Source organism: Trichechus manatus, unplaced genomic scaffold, assembly GCF_000243295.1.
Source record: "Trichechus manatus latirostris isolate Lorelei unplaced genomic scaffold, TriManLat1.0 scaffold00006, whole genome shotgun sequence".
Classification (NCBI taxonomy): domain Eukaryota; kingdom Metazoa; phylum Chordata; class Mammalia; order Sirenia; family Trichechidae; genus Trichechus; species Trichechus manatus.
In genome coordinates, this window is record NW_004443942.1 from 3,572,498 (window position 1) to 3,590,363 (window position 17,866).

Genomic DNA, 17,866 nt, shown 5'->3' on the forward strand with positions numbered 1-17,866 from the left:
ATGTCACTGAACTGTGCATGTAGAAATTTTTGAAATTGTGTATCTTTGGCTATGTATATTTTCCCCCAAAAAGAAAAGGTCGAGAAGGGAGAGGGTTGACATGTCGTGGAGTTGTTAACCAATGTCCTAAAACAATATGTGTACTACTGTGTCATGAGAAACTCTTTGTCCTGTAAACCTTCACCTGAAGTACAATTAAAAAAAAAAAAAAATTATTAAGAATTTCAAGATGGTGGCAGACCATTAAACCAAGCACGGGGCCCTGTGCTACTACCCAGGTTGCACAGCATATTCGTTTCCTTTTGTTGTTGTAACAAATTACTACATACTTCGTGGGTAAAACAACGCAAATGTATTATCTTCCAGTTCTGGACATCAGAAATCCAAAATGGGTCTCAGAACCAAATCCATTGCTGTCCAGTTGATTCCGTTTCATGGTGACCCTATAGCGAAGAGAAGAACTGTCCCATATGGTTTCCAAGGAGTGCCTGGTGATTCAAACTGCCGACCTTTTGGTTAGCAGCCATAGCTCTTAACCACTGCGCCACCAGGGTTTCCAAAATGGGTCTCACTGGGGCTAAAATCAAGGTGTTTGGCAGGGATGAATTCCTTTCTAGAGGCTCCTAGGAAGAATTCATTTTCTTGCTTTTTTCAGAGGCTAGCCACATTCTTTGGCTCGTGATCTCCTTCCAGTTTCAAAGCCAGCAATAGCTGACCAAGTCTTTCTCACAATGCCATCTCCCTAGTTCTGACTTTTGTCTTCCTCTTTCACATTTAAAGGTTCATTGTGATTACATTGAGTCTAAGGATAATCTCCTTATCTTAAAGTTGGCTAATTAGCAACCTTAACTTCACAGGTTCCAGGGATTAGGACGTAGACATTTTAGGGGGGGCCACTATTCTGCCTACCATACACACCCATGAAGCTGGCCCTTCTAGCTCCCAACATTCAGAGACCTCAGTCTGTCTAGAGTCTGTACTATTAAAATAATCTTGCTCACCCAGACCCCAGGCCCTTCCAATCCATCCACTCAAACCTGTGGCCACGTGCATAGAGTTGGCAGCAAGTCTCCACAGCCATCTTGGAGGGACCCTAATCTGATTCTAGCGACATCCAGTGCCCCTGGCTCCTGGCTGCATTCTCCCTCCATTATAATCCTGTCCTGCTCCTTTCTGCTTTGGTGTTCATGTAGGATCTCTCCAGCTCTGGCCCCACCTGGGGCTGCAGAATAGTCCAATCCCCTTTACCAATCCTTCCTGCCCCAGCCCCAGGCCCTAGCCCACTGGTCAGCCTGAGAGCCAGCCCACCCTAACCCCTGGAAAGGAGGGACATGGATCTCAGTGGACATCGAAGAGAAAGGCAAAGTCATTACTGACAAGGCTCAGGAGCCTCTCAAGATCTGCCAGCAAAAGGCAGGAAGTAGCACGTGCTGGAGGCTCTGCCCTGAGCTACCTTGGAGGTAGGCCATAGAGTTGCCATGGCAACATGAAAGCCCTGAAGCCCGAGAGGCTGGGAGTCCCCCTTCTCCTACTCAGACCCACAATGCCCACTAGGGCACTCACCCTTTAGGACTTCCCAGGGCTCCTGTTTGGAAATAACAACTGCAACTTGCAGAAAAGAATGTGACATGAGCCCATTGCTGCGGAACTAGTGGGCACCATATGCCATCTGCCCAACCCCACTGACACTGGGCTGGGAAGTCCACCTTTACCTTCCCACCCCGACCTTCCTGCTCCAATCTGGAGAGCTTGCTTTAACCACCATGATCCTCCTTCCCCACCAACTCACAACCCATCTTCTCGATCTCTCAAAGATGTCTCCTCCATCCTCCTTCCCCTCTCTCAGGCACAGGACTTGCCTGATTTCTTTCTTGCACCTTCATTTAAAAACAAAAATGATGTTTAATTGACATGCAGTGAAATACACGGATCTTAACTGTACAGTTTGATGGATTGTGACAAATGTATATACACATGTAATCCACCCCTCAATCAAGACTCCTTTTTTTTTTTTTTCTTTTTGCCCCTCATAGGTTATTTTGCCCAGTGCCCAATGCATTGGGCAAATCTGCTGCAAAAGACCTCTTTAAAGTATTAAAAAGCGAAGATGTCACTTTAAAGGACTAGGATGTGTCTGACCCAAGCCATGGTGTTTTCAATCGCCTCATATGCATGTGAAAGCTCGACAGTGAAAAAGGAAAATCGAAGAATTGATGCCTGTGAATTGTGGTGTTGGAGAAGAATGTTGAATATACCATGGACTGCCAGAAGAATAAACAAATCTGTCTTGGAAGAAGTACAGCCAGAGTGCTTCTTAGAAGCAAGGATGGCAAGACTTCATCTCACGTACTGTAGACATGTTATCAGGAGGGACCAGTCCCTGGAGAAGGACATCACGCTTGGTAAAGTAGCCAGTCAGCAAAAAAGAGGAAGACCCTCGACACAGTGGTTACAACAATGTGCTCAAGCGTAACAACAATCGTGAGGATGGCGCAGGACCATCCGGTATTTTGTTCTGTTGTACATGGGGTCACTGTGAGTCAGAACCAACTAGACGGCACTTAACAACAACAGGTTATTTTAGGAGGAGGAGTGGACCCTGGGAGGCAGGAGGAGGGGCACAGAGAAGGCCATGGGTACTTCTACGGCCTGCAGGTGGGAAGCAAGGGATGGAGCAAAGTCCAGCCAGGCAGAGATGCAGGTTTTCTCCCATTCAGCCAGAGGCCTGGTATTGTCCCAACCCAAGAAGCAAGCAAGGAACCCTACCCCAGATCTGGCAAAGGCCCCTCATGGTGTGAGGGCTGTGAGAATCACCAGAGGAGGCCACTATGTTCTGTCTCCCCTTGGTCTTCTCTCCGGGATGGCTGTGGGGCCTGCTCTGCTCTGTTATGCTGACTTAGGGAGGATTAATGGTATTTTGATTTCTTCAAGGAATCCCTGGGTAGCACAAACGGTTAAGCACTTGGCTGCTAACCGAAAAATTGGAGGTTCAAATTCACCCAGAAGCACCTCGGAAGAAAGGCCTGGTGATCTACTTCCAGAAGATCACAGCCATTGAAAACCCTGTGGAACACACTTCCACTCTGACATATGTGGGACTGCCATGAGATAGGACTGACTTCATGGCAACAGGGTTTTTCTGCTTTGTTTTCTTCAAAGGCCAAGGGTCCTGGAGCTCTGAGGTCTCTCTGCCCAAACAGCCCAAACAAAGATGAAAAAACTTCTGTGCTTCCTGTTCTTGTGCCCTTTCCTTCCCAGGGAAGGACCATCAAAATCAGTGACGAGAGGCTCCTTGCAAATGCCATCCTTTAGGTTCTGCCTCTCTGCCACAGAGGCCACAGAGGGACAGGGCTTCCGGGGGCCATCAAGTCAGCCCATGCCTTACTAGAAGCCTGCGTGGATGACTCCCCCACAAGGGGGCCAAGAGATCATCAGCATGGCTCTTATTACCTGCTTTGCCCTCCCACCCCCTTCCACTCTGGATCCCCATTACAGTGTAAGCTCCTTGAGGTTTTCTGTGTGATGCTATTTGGGTGCCTGACATATACTAGGTGCTCACTGATCTTTGCTGGAGGAATAAACTGATGAAACCTAGCAACCAATTAGGAAGAAAGCCCTGGTGATCTGCTTCTAAAAATCAGCCAGTGAAAACTCTATGGCTCACAATGGTCCAATCCCCAACTGATCATGGGGATGGTGCAGGACTGGGCAGTGTTTTGTTTTGTTGTGCATGGAGTTGCCACGAGTCGACGGCCCACTTGACAGCAGCTAGCAACAGTAGCAACCAGTCGGACAAACTGGTTTTGTTTTGGTTATTTCTTGTCCTGTCTTAGCACAGTTTGGTCCTATCTCAGTTTGATGTCAAGGTGGGTCAGATTACACCTTCCGGTACCAAGAAGGAAGGAGACAAAATAAGGGAACAGCCAGAAAGTGATGGAAGGGAGGGTGGGGCAGGATTCTGAACACCCACTTTCTGGTATAGGAATGAAGCCAAGCTTAGCATCATGGCTAGAACTTGGAAGAGCAAAGTCAAGAGTACAAAGAGCACAGTGGAGAGTCTAGGGCCAAAGGTGCCCAAGAGCCAACAGGAGCTAACAAGAGGAAAAGGCAAAGGGGCCCAGGTTAGAGCAAGATCCACGGGCATGAGTCTTCTGGAGACTGTCGTTAGCATGGGGATCCCTCTCAAAATGCACACGCCACCCCACCACCCACCGTGATTCAAATTCCAACACTAGCCATAGTTGAGGCAACACTCTCAGTCTTGGTAATGTGTTTGATGTTTACTAAAAACAAGTTTTTCAGCATTTAGAGACAGATCTTCATCTTTCCCAAACTGCCCAGCAAATGCTCAGTGCTGTCTGTATATTGTGAATAGCGACAACGATGGTCTCAAACATAGCAAGGATTATGAAGATAGCATAGGACCAGGCAATGTTTTGTTCTTTTATATATAAGGTTGCCATGAATCAGAGCTGACTCAACAGCAACTAACAACAACAAATATATTGTTAAAGTAGACCCCTCCCTCCCCCACGAGAGTGACACCTCAAGACAGTATAATACGGTGGTTACAAGGACAAATTTTACTGCCACACTGCCTGGGTTCAAATCTCAGTTCTGTAACTTGACCTTGGGCAGGTTACATAATCTCTCTGCTTTAGTTGCCTCTTCTGTAACATGGAGACTAACAATAGCGCCTACTTCAGAGGCGTGAGGAGTCAAAGAGTTAAACAAAACGCCAAGCACATGCCTAAAAGCATGGCTCACACTAGATAAATGTTTGCCAGTATAATTTGAAATAGGGACACTAGGAAAGATGTTGCAACAATGTTTCCAAAGTGAGTTAAACAGGATGAGCCAAACAATGAACTTGTTACAAGGCAGGAATTTTTTTAAGGAAATTAAAAGATAAAAAGAGAGGCATTGTTTTACCTAAGCACATACTTGTTTTGAATGGCCCACCAACAGCTCTGCAATCTTGGGTGTTTGTCTAGCATCTGAGCAGGAGAAGAGCTAGACAGAACCTTCCAAATACATGTGCATGAATTTAACAAAGAGAAACTGCCCATCATGATAGCCACTTGCTGATCCAGGAGCAAGAAGGCCCAGCTCTGCCTTTTACCAGAGACTTTAATCCTCTGAGCCTCAGTTTTTCTGTCTATAAAAGGGGTTGAGAGAAGTTGCCTTGCCCCCCAGGGAGGTGTGGAAGCTCCATAAACTGCAAAGCTCCTTGCAGAGGGAAGGCCTTTCTATTATAATTCTCCCTCCATTCTAGCCGCTTGGCATGAAACTGCAGAATTCTGCCCATACAGAGTCCTCCAGGAGGACGCTTGGCTGCTAACCAAAAGATTGGAGGTTTGAGCCCACCCAGAGGTGCCTTGGAAGAAATGCCTGGCAATCTACTTCAAAAAAATCAGCCATTGAAAATCCTGCAGAGTATAGCTCTACTCTGACACACATGGGGTTGCCATGAGTTGGAACTGACTTGAGGGCAAATATGTTTTTAAGAGTCCTCCAGGGAACCTTTCTTGGGTAAACTTTGGAAGTCCAGGCTGGGCTTCCCTCCTAAATTGCACTTCCTTAGAAGTGTGTATGCCAGGGGGTCCTGCCTGCCTGAGAAAGGCCACATGGCCTCTGTAGCCTCTACCCTCCAACTTCTTGCCTGTTTTTCTCACACCAGAAGTAACCTCATGCAAGGGAATCTCTCTGGATGAAGGGTGAAGGGGCTCGAGCCTCAGCTCTCAGCCAGCGTTGTACAAAGGCAGAACAAACATAGCTGTGGGGCTATGTCAAAGGCCAAGGTTTGGCTACTGGAGACAAAGGGTCAAGTCTCAGCTCAGCTACTTATCCAACTCTGTGACCTCAGACTTAACATGTACTCTTTCTGTGTCTCATTTAATGACCATTTCTCAGAATAAGCTATTTCCTTCTCTACCATCCCTGCCACATCCAAATGAGAAGGGCATTATCACGTTAAATCCTGTATGAATACTGGTTATTATTATAACCTTGTTGCAATCTGTAAGATCCACTCTTTCCTTGGCTTCCTTACTATTTTCCCTTTAATTTTGAAGAAATGTGGGTCTGTGTTTGGTGCCGGACCTGGTTGCAAAGGCTGGGGCTCCTGTGATGGCTGAAAGTCAGGCTCCCACTCCTCCTGAGGACCTTTACTCCAGAGCCTCTTGGTCCTGCCCCCATCACGCCTGTTTTTCCCTCAGTCCCACATATGATCTTTGTGGCACTCCCAGTGGGTTCAGTCCCTGTGGCACTTAGTTGAAGTCACCTTCAGGATATTCCCAGAATCCAACGCCATCTCATCACCTGCCTCCCTTCCATCCTGGTCCAAACCACCATCATTTCTTACCTGGATTTGCAGAAGCCTCCTAACTGGTCTCCCTGCCTCCATCCTTGCCCCCTTCAGTCTATTTTCAGCACAGCAGTCAGAGTGGCCTCTAAAAAGGACAATCACTGCATATTACTGCTCTGCACAAGCCCTTCCTATGGATCCCCACCTCAGAGTAAAAGTTACACACACTGCAACGCCTACAAGGCCATTCTCATGCAGTTCTCTAACTTGGCTGCACTTCGGAATCACCCAGAAGCTATAACCAATACTGATCCTGAGTCTCCTCCACCCCAGAAACCTCTGATGTTATATGGTCAGAGCATCAGGATTTTCCAAAGCTCCCCAGATGAGCTGAATGTGCAGCCAAGATTGAGAGCCACTGCCCTACTTGATCAGCTTCTCATTACCCCGCTGATCTCATCTCCAACTACTGCCCCCTTGCTCACTTTGCTCCAGCCACACGGGCTTCCTTCCTCTTCAAACAAGCCAAGCAACCTTCCATCTTCCATCTCAGGGCCTTTGCACTTGCTGGTCCCTCTGCCTAGAAAGTTCTTCCCCAAGATATCCACATGGTTTGCTTCCTCATCTCCTTGAGGCTTTGCTCAAATGGTACCTACTTAGTGAGGGTTTCTGTGACCATCCATTAATAATTACAACCACCCAATCCCAGGTGGCCCCTGCCTCCCTCTCCCACTTCATATTTCTCTATAGTACTTACCACCATCCATCATGCTGCATATTTGATTTCTTTGTTTTATTAGCTGTCTCCCCCAACTAGAATGCAAGCTCCATGAGGGCAGGGATTTTTGTCGGCTTTGTTCACTGCTTTATCTTCATGCCTAGACTATGCTGGCTCAATAAATACCCATTAAATGAGTATATACTCTTCTCTCCCCCATGTAGATCCTCAACTTCTCTTTCACCCCTAGGGCCCAGCCAGGTTCTCCCTCGGCCAAGAACAACCATACCCAGTTGTATAGCAAGCATACAACAGTTGCTCACTAAATGTCTATGGAACCGAACTGAACTTTCCTCCCTGAAAGAACATAGCCTTTCAAACCCAGCAACCAGATGTTTCCTGAAAACTCCAGATACAAGCTCACTTTGGGGTTTGCAGCTTTAAGAAAAATTTTAAAATAAGGAGAAAGAGGGGGAGAGAAAATGTGTGTGGGGAGCTCACAAAAGTTAATGAGATTTTCTCAGCTGTGGCACGTGCTCATATTTTTAATAATTAAAAGTAATAAAAATTCTAACTAAACCTTAAAGGAACATCCTTCTGTAACAAAGAGAAAAGTCAAGACAGACTTCTTTGCTAAGTGTAATGACTTATTGGTCCTGGAAGATGGATGTACTAGAAAAAAGTAATTCACAGGAAAAAAAAAAGTTCATAAAAATACACCTAATTGGGTTAAAATGATATATTAACAGGAATGCCAGATGATTCCATGGTCCTTAAGGAGTAAATTAGGTTATTAATCCTCAAAATCTCTAGTGGAAGCAAGTGGGGAAGGAAGCAGCTTTCCTTCTACTTAGCAGATGGAGAAACTGAGGATGAGGGAAGAGAAGAATGACTTGCCCCAGGCAGGCTGAGGAAATGGATTCTAGCAGGAAAGAACCCAAGAGTCCAGACGCCCAGACTTGGCTCTGTTCCTAGCACTGTGGTGACCGCATCACCCCCGAGTTAGGTCAGCAAGGGGCCCGGTCACTGACTCTGCTCACCCACTGGGTCTGAGGTCAGGAAGAGGACGGTCAAGGGGCAGGCGGTCACTGAGGTAGGCGTTGTAGCCGTAGTACTGGAACTGCTTCAGAGCCACGCGCCGGCCTTCGGGGCTGAGCTCCTGGCCCCAGTGTGCAAACAAAGAGGAATCTGTGAAGGGCTCAGTTTCTGCCTCCTCAGGCTTTGCAGGAGCCTCTGGGGAAAGAAGGGAGAAGGATACAGAGGGTCAGAGTGCACCCTTGCATAAGCCATGAAAACCCCTTTCTCTTCCTCACAACCTGCCTTGGGTAAAACAGTCTAAGCCTCATGTCTGGGAGTGTGAGTTAGAATTTTTATGTTTCCCAAAGATCCATCCACCCATTCACCCATCCATCCACCCATCCATCCATCCAACAAACACTAGGCACAAGAGATACAGAAAAATACTTGACAGGGCCTGCCGAGAAGCTGAGAGATGTGACCCTGAGTGTCCCATGTGTTCAAGTCAGAACTCCCTCATTTCCCAGTCTGCCACCATGCTAGGGATATTGTTCCCAGCCCTCTAACTGAACATCTGCTTCTCTTTCCCCAGCTTGTACCTCCACTTCCTGCTAGGCTTGAGCCTGCCCCACACTCAGCCCCTCTGGATGGGAATCTACTCCTCTGCCAGCTCTTGCCAGCCCACCTTCCCTCCACTGTGTGATACTGCTGTGAGTTGCTGGCATCATGCAGTGACATTCAACTGGCTATGAGCACCCCCAGCTCCCAGGCTGCCTTCTGCAGCTTCCAGGCTCTGCCTACCAGAAGAGGGAATCAGAGACACAGGTGACAGTCTTCACTATCCCCAGCCTGCCACACACTCTGGGCACTGCTCATTGGGCCCCTGGTAGACTTTGTGAGAGCAGGTCCACCCCAGGCCACGGAGAGCTCATGGTTTCCCTGGAGCTTTCCTAGAAAATGGAGGAGGCCTTATGATCTAAAACAGCAGGGACTTTGGATTCACACAGACACATATGCAAATCCCTGCTTCCACCATTCACTGGCTGTGTGACGATAAGCAAACACTTAACCTCTCTGCACCTCAATTTCCCCACCTGTAATGTGGGGATACTAATATCCACACCCATTCCTGAAATTTTGTGCAGAGTACATAAGATAATGTATGTAAAGCACTTAGACAAGCATATGCCTCAGAAAAAGTACACAGTAAATAGCAACTAGGGCAGTTACAGCAAGGGAAGTTTGGTGGGTCATTTAAATTCCTCTTTATGGGGGTAAAAAATAAGTCTTGCCAGGACATAGGCTAATGGGCCAGGGCTTTGGAGTTGGTTCCGAGGGACAGGTATGCAGGCAAACCACTCAAGGTCTCAGAAATCAGAGAAATCAGATGGAGATGCCAAGGCCACTGGACTGCACCTTCCATGCTCATAAACATGTGATATAAATAACACATGGAGCCAGGAGCCTGGAACGAGACAGAGACCAGAAGGAAGCAGAAGCATGTCAGGAACAAGACAGGCAGGCTTGGGACACCTGCCAATGTCACCTCAGCTGCCTGTATGAAGCCAATCAGGGCATGCAGACCTGTGCCAGGTTAGCTTAGAGACACAGGTTGGAGATGGGCTAGGGTTCCGTGGTCTTCAAGGTGGAGGGGTTCAGAGGTACAGACCTCAGTTCTCACTGCTGTCTCCTCTTGGGGAGTCTCTGGCAGAGAGGAGGAAGCCTGCGAGCAAAAGCAGGACCCTTCCAACACTCGAACCCTAATAACATGGAAGAGCTGCTCCAGTGGTAGTAAGCCCCCATCACTCAAAGTGTGCAAAGGCTATCATGGGGTAGACGGGGACCATCACAGCTCCCTACAAATGAGAGAGCCCATGATTCTGAACGCAGAGAGAGCTTACCAATGCCAGAGACCTTAGGGAGAGAGATACAAAAAGAAGTGGCACTCCCAGGTGCTGGCCCAACTTACTGGTGAACATGCACAAGGTACCTGGCTCTCTGGGTCATGTCCTTGGGACACCCCAAGCTGGAGATATGTATAACTCCTGGGATAACTTTACTAGGCAACACCTACTGAGGGCTTGAGTCAGGCTCTGTTTTAAGCATTTTTCACATATCAGCTCATCTCAATCTATACGGCAAGAACTAGGATCATTTCCATTTTTTAGACAAGGAAAATGAGGCACCGAGAGATAAGAAACTTGTCCGGGTTCCCACAGAAGGAAATGAAGTAGGTGATATTCAATCCCGGGAAGTCTGCCTCCCAAGGCAGTGTCGCTAACCACTATACGTACTGCCTCTACATAACAGTGGGCCAGGATACAAATGAATGCCCAAGAAAAACAGGACATACTGTTCTGGCTAACAATTTTCCTTAAAGGTATGGAAGGAAACTCAGATATATTAAGCAGATTTGAATATATATTAAGGAGTAAAATGCAAACTATGCATGCATTTCTAAGACAAGAGTAATGATTGTGGTGGCCTGCCCAAAGCTACATCCCAGAACTTGAGGTGAGCACTTGCTCATTCTTCTCCCTCATTGGGCATACTTGGAGGGAAGCACAGGGCTTGTGTGATCGTGAGGGTCCTTGTTATCTCTAAAAAGACATATGGCTCATTCATTCGGAATGGGGGATCCTAAAAATCTAAACCAGTGAACCAATTGAATCATATAATATTTAAAAGAAATGTAGTTTTATTGCTTTCAAATACCTAAATGGATATTACCAAGTAAAATGAGATCAGTTAATGAAAAAATTATAATTAGCAATTAGGCCTGTACATAATAATGCATTATAAACATATTAAAGCCCTGGGTTACACCACATGCTCCTAACTTTTTACTTAGGATGGACATGAATGGCAAAAAACTTGAAATGAATGGGTCCTGAATGATCACTTTGGGACACCACAGGGGAAAAGAAGTTCTATTTGTTGAATTTCTACCAAGAGTCAAACTCTGTGCTAGGTGATTTCTTTACCCAAGGTTATCCCTTTTTATGCTCACATGGTGTAGACACCATGAGGACACGACTCGTTCACGGCTGTACCCTCAGCTCCTAGAACAGATGCAGCTCGTAGAAGGGGCTCAGCACATTAGTATATTTTTAAATGATATTTTATTGTGTTTTTGGTGAAGGTTTACACAGCAGTCTAGGTTCCCGTTCAACAATTTCTACACATACTGTAGACATTGATTACATTCTTCACAATGCGTGAACATTCTCATTTTTTTCCATTTCCATTTTCCATTTCCATCAATCTTGTTTCCCTGCCCCCGTACGTTCTCATCTTTGTCTTAAAGTTATTGACTGTTTGGTCTTATAAAGCTGATTTTTTTAAAGGTGCACAGTACTTATGGGTGATATTCATTATTTTGTGAGCCAATCTGTTATTTAGCTACAAGGTGACCTCAAGGATTAGTTTCAGTTCAAGGTCTGAAGAGTATCTCAGAGCAATAGTCTCATGGAGTCCTCCAGTCTCAACCAGTCCAGTAAGTCTGTGTTTTTTTGTTTTTTTAGGAATTTGAGTTTCTTTTCCACATTTTTCTCCCATTCTATCAGGGCCCATCTATTGTGACCCTGATTAGAATGGTCGGTAGTGGTAGCAGGGCACCATCTACTTCTGGTCTCAGGGTAGATGAGACCATGGTTCGTGCAGACTATTTGTCCTATAGACTAATTTCTTCTTTGGGTCTTTGTTTTCCTTCTTTCTCTTTTGCTATGAATGAGTAGAGACCAATAGTTGTATCTTAGATGGCCGCTCACAAGCTTTTAAGACCCCAGACACTACTCACCAAACTGGGATGTAGAACATAACTTTATGAGCTATACTATACCACTTGACCAAGATGTTCCACAAGAGTATGGTCCTAATCCTTCAAACTGAGAAAACCAGTCCCACGAGGTATTTGGTTATGTCTAAGAAGTATCTGTAACTGTGTCCCTTATATTATATATATGAATATATACGCATACAGTCACATAGATGCATATAGGTATGCATACACCTATATATACTCACATATACATACCTATACACATATATGCCTACATACATACATATATACCAGTACATATATTTTTTAATTGTTTTTGCTATTGTTTCAAAATTATATATGCTATGGAGCCTGGTGTCATAGTGATTAAGAGCTAGACTGCTAATCACAAGGTCTACAGTTTGAATCCACCAGCCACTCCTTGGAAACCTTATGGGGCAGTTCTACTCTGTCCTACAGAGTCTCTATGAGTCAGAATCGACTCCACGGCAACAGAGTTTTTTTGTTTTTTGTTTTGTTTTTAATATGCTATAGCAATTACCAACATGTCCTTTCTTCTTGTGTACATTTTAATGACATCATTTACCTTTGTCAAGTGGTGTACACTTCACCCTCATTCAGTGTTACCTTTCCCATCACCAAAAATAACAAGTGTCTACTAACTAGAGTGAACCCCCCTCCACCCTCAACCCTGGTAACAACTAATGAACATTAGTTTCTGTATATTTACCTGCGCATGTCATTTCATAAAAGTGAGAACATACAATATTTGTTTGTTTTTTTGGGGGGGATTGACTTATTTCACTCAACATAATGTCCTCTGGGTTCATCCATGTTCCAAGATGTTTCAGGGACACATTTTCCTTTATTGCTGAGTAGTATTCCATTGTATGTATACCACATTTTATTTATCCATTCATCTGTTGATGGTTAGTTGGGTTGTTTCCATCTTTTTGCTATTGTGAATTGTGCTGCAATGAACATCGGTGTGCATATGTCTGTTTGCGTCAATTCTATTAGATCCCTAAGGTCAGTATATTATTTTTAAATAAATTGTTGTTGTTGTTGTTAGGTGCCATCGGGTCGGTTCCAACTCATAGCAATCCTATGTACAATATAAATAAATAGTTAATAAATAACCCATGTTGTTGTTGTTACCTCCCATCGAGTTGCTCCCCAAATCTTGCTTGTTCTTTGTCTCCTCTTGCTAAAATGGGAGCTCCATGAGGTCAGAGATTTGTTTTGTTCTCCACTGAATCCCCGATGCTTAGAACAGAGCCTAACACATAATAGATGTTCAATTAACAGAATGAATGTATAGGGCAGTAGCTGAAGGTCATGGTGAGAGGCAGGAATCCCTTACAACCCCATAGAAACTCCCAAAATTCTTCAGAGGGAATTGAAAGGGGACTGGAGTCCCCTGTCAGGAGGTAGAAGAATGAAGCCAGTGAAGGCAGAGCCAGGACAAATTCCAGTTGCATGAGGTCGATCTCCCACCCGGTTCAGTGTTATGGGTTGATGATGTTGTGTGCTGTTGAGTCAATTCTGACTCAAAGTGACCCTATAGGACAGAGTAGAACTGCCGCATAGGGTTTCCAAGGCTGTAAATCTTTATAGGAGGAGATTGTCAGGTCTTTTCTTCCACAGAGCTGCTGGTGGGTTCGAACTACTTTTGATCAGTAGCTGAGTGCTTAACCATCGTGCCACCAGGGCTCTTTATGGGTTGACTAGTGTCCCCCCAAAAGATGTGTTCAAGTCCTAATGGCCAGTACCTGCAAATGTGGCCCTATTTGGAAATGGGGTCATTGCAGATATAATTAGTTAGGTGAAGATGAAGTGATATTGGAGTAGGGTGGGCCCTCATTTCTTTATGACTGATGTCCTTATAAGAGGTGGAGAAGAGACAAAGAATCAGAGAGACACAGAGGGAAGACAGCCACGTGAAGACAGAGGCAGAGATGGGAGCTCAGCTGCCACAAGCCAGAGAATGCTTGGTGCTCCCAGAAGCTGGAAGAGACAAGGAAGGATCTTCCCCTAGAGCCTTTGGAGAGAACGTGGCCCCGCTGACACCCTGAATTCAGACATCTAGCCTCCAGACTGTGAGAGAATCAATTTCTATTGTTTTAAGCCACCCACTTTGCAGTAGTTTGTTACGGCATCCCTGGGAAATTAATACATCACTCAAGAAAATGTTTATGTACAGTCGTACAAGAGTAACAGTGCAGGCTTAGAAGCTTCTTAGGGAGTTCCATGGAAGGTGGTCATTGGTAGATGATCTCCACCCTTTCCCGGGGTTCCTCGGTAATTCTCTCATACCATCTCTCCTGAGCATCTGGAAGGGGTCTAGACCATCCAGAACAAAACATCTCCTATGTGCCAGGCACTGTTCCAAGCACAGAGTAAGAATCCAGAAAATATGGGAAGAAGAAGGAAGATAAGAAGGGAGGGAGGGAAGGCTGTTGTCTGTTTCTGGCCCCTCTCCCTCTCTATTCTCGCTTGAAAGGGTTAGAATCAGAAGGAGCTCATTCAAGGCTCCAAACATCCCTCCTCCCAGAAAGCCGGGTGGGAGGGCAATAAGATGAAGAGACCCAGCCTCTCTAGAAACCTGACCTAAGACACCTTCAGGAGTGTCCAGCCCAAACCACAGAGCCACAGTGTGCCTGAGAGTCAGGCCAGGTGATCCTTCCTTCCCCAAAGCTCCGGCAGACACACTGATGCCTCTCTCCTCCTGAGCTCGCTCCCGGGCTCAGTCTCCAAGGTGATTGCTACAGAAATCTTCATCAACAAACTCAGAAGGGAGGATTCCTCTGAGAGGACACTGATCATTCTGCCCTTTGAAGAGAAAAGCTACATTTGATGGGTCTGTGCAAAGCATGACATTTCTGACATCAATGGGAAAAAAGAGTGACTTCTTTCTCATCCTTAACACTTCTCAAAGTCACCTGCCTTTCCCTTCATGGGTGCACCACCTTGGAGGGACCCAGGAACATAATTTTGGCTCATCTCTAGAATGCCCTTCCCTACCACCAGCTATTTCTGGGAGCTGCTTCTTTGGCCAGCCTTATCCAGAGGGGATTCCCCAATCACTGCACTTCCCTCATTCCTAGGCCCTGGGGATTCACTGCCTCCAAAGGGAGTTAACTCCTTTTAGCAGCAAATAAATATTTAGCCAAGCTGATTCTGCTCCAAGCCTATTGCTGTGTATTGAAAATATAAAGATTACTCAGACTTGGTACCTATCCTCATGGAGAGCCCTGTCTAATGGAAAAGACAGATATAAAGCCAAATAATGCCAAGAGAATATGATCAATGCTCTGATGGAGGGCGGATAAAATGCCACTGGGCCCTTGAAGGGGGAGTATGGGTATATAGAAGGAGGGCTTCCCAGAGGAGATGACACTTGAGTTAGACTTTGGAGAATAATTGAGATCCACATCTCATTCTACAGAAGGACACCCCAAGGGAGGGAACCAATGAGAGCAAATGTGGAAGCAGGAAAGAGCATGGTGTGGGGCTTAAGGCCTCTGGACAGACGGTTTGTACAGATCTGAAACCAGAAAAGTAGAATCAGAATGGCCAGGCTCTCACCAAGCCTGGGATGGCCAGTGGATCATAGAGGGAAGAACCACAATAAAGACTGTATGTCTGAAATCTATGGCACTAGCCATATCATTTGGAAATAGTTTATGAACCTCCAAATATGCATCCCAAAGCCCACCATGTCAAACATCACAAAAGGCACTGTCCAAAGGGGCTCAGTGCCTTATTCAGAGGTCTAGTGAGGAAGGGACTGCAGGCCAAATGTGGGTGTCTACTGTCAAACCTTTGTCCTGGGAGCTGAACCCTAAGATAAAGTACCTCAATTCCACTGTACTGCCCCTGCCAGGTGGTGAGGGCAGGCTTCCCCATTAAAGCCTCACAGTGACCTCTGATGTACGAATTGCCATTCCCATCCTAGATAAGAGACAACTGCTGCTTAGAAACTTTAAGGGACTTACTGCTGAGCCCACACCCCTTTGACCAAAGCCCCACTTCTGTTATCTTGGGCCAAGGACACACTGTCTAGTTTGAGGACCAGAAAAACTCCAGGCCCTTCAGTTGGTCTACACTGGTTCATTATGTTGTTCTCTGCCATCAAGTCGGCCCCGACTCCTGACGACCCCATGCACAACAGAACAAAATGCCGCCCAGTCCTATACCATTTCCGTGATCGTCTGTGGATCAGACCATTGGGATCCACAGGGTTTTCACTGGCTGCTTTTCAGAAGTAGATTGTCAGGCCTTTATTCCTAGTTTGTCTTAGTCTGGAAGCTCCGCTGAAACCTGTTCAGCATCTTAGCAACACGCAAGTTTCCAATAACAAATGGCCAGAAATCAAAGCCAGATCTCTGCATGGAAGGTGAGAATTCTACCACTGAACCACCAATGCCCTCAGTTGTTACGATCTATAACTACCGTCACAACACTAGTAAACAGCTGCTTCCCAGAGTCCCTCCAGGCACCCCCTGCTACCCTAGTTTTCTAAGAATGCTCCAAATCTTTTTACCAACCTGCACCAAAAATGCCTGTATATGCCTGGCCGCTGTGGCCAGCACCCATGCAAATTGGTTAGTGCCTGTGCCTTGCCGGCTGTTGAAGTACATTTTGACTCTCACTTGCTGCAGCCCATCCATGAAGGGCTGTGAACAAGACTCATGGGTTTCTACAGACCCTCTTGCTCAGCTCATCTGCTTCCCCATGTTAATGCCTAGTCTTCGCCATGCATGACCTGTTTTGCAGCAGAGTGCTGCCAGTGATCACAGGGGCATCCGGGAAACACCACATTATGGTCTCAAAGATGTGCCCACAGTGCCTGACACACAGACCACTAACGAGAGTGGAGAACTGTGGATACACATGTCCTGACAGCTTCCACGATAATTCATGGAGACAGGAGGAAAGTGGGGCAGGGAAGCAGCTTGTGAAGCTTGGAGCAATGAATGCCAACAAAAGCTGCAGCTTCGAGCAGGGTGCACAGGCTAATCGGACAGGCTCAGGAGCACATCTGCAGACCTTGCCAAGGCTTCTGAGGCTCCTGAGGTCTCTGATGCTGAAAGCAAGGAGAATATCTGCATGAGGGGCTGCTGCTTCAGTGAACAGAGCAGACAGCCGGCCCCACTGTCTTTTGCTCTAGAGTCTTGGCAGTGCCAAGATTGCACGATGGAGCAGAAAGAAAACAGGCTTTGGAATGAAACAGACATTTCAATGCTGCCCAGCCCTGTCCAGTTCTGACAGCTGACCCACTCCAGCACCAAGTCCCTGGAGAGCTCATCTTTTGAAGCTGAGCCATCTTACCAGCTCTTGCCATGATCTTTAGCTGCAAGTGGAAACTCTGAGATGCCGGTGGCTTTTGAGGGGAGCTGCTGGAGAGGCAATAGCCCAGACCTCTCCCTAAGCAGGAAACCAGCACCCATCTCTGCTCCTTGATTTTAGTATGAGGCAATATGAAGGATCACATTCCATTGCTGCTGATGGAGATCAAGGTGGTTCAGGCTCCCACGTTGGGGTGGGGCAGCGGAAGTGGCCAAGCCTTGTTGAGGGGGCAAAAAGAGCCATTGTGAACAGGGCTCACATTGCTGAGGACCCTCACTTTGTTGCCCCAGCTGGGCAGCATGCTCATGGGAAGTGGCAGCTATGCCTGTAGCCACTCAGTTTGGGCAACTTTAGGGCTGTTTTTCCAGGACATCAGTGGAACCTTCTGGTTTCTTGTGGTCTTACTGTTTACTGTATGTCTCTCTCTCTCGGGCAGAGGGGACAGGATGAGGGCTTTGAGGGATGGGTGGGGAGAGGGGCCTAGTTTTTACCCTGAGGCCAGTGCTGTAGCCACTGCTATTTCTGTTTCTTCCCTCAGGCCATGTGCAAAGTGGAAGCTTTGGGTATCTGGTGACAAATCCAGAACCAGGTGAGAAGGAGGCAGGGAGAACCAGGGGCAGGCAGGCCTGTGTCCCAGGTAGCCGGCTGCTGCAGGCCCTGAGTTGATCCGGGACACATATAGATGGTCCTG

At 46.5% G+C, this 17,866-nt stretch overlaps 1 protein-coding gene across 1 annotated transcript in view; it reads right to left on the minus strand.

Moving 5' to 3' along the window:
* The window catches only part of GALNT18 (polypeptide N-acetylgalactosaminyltransferase 18), a 406,298-nt gene that overhangs the window by 208,962 nt on the left and 179,470 nt on the right, over positions 1-17,866 (minus strand). Inside the window, exon 2 of the mRNA XM_004369650.1 lies at positions 8,066-8,258. Coding sequence (XP_004369707.1) covers positions 8,066-8,258 — 193 coding nt within the window. The remainder of the gene's footprint in view (positions 1-8,065; positions 8,259-17,866) is intronic.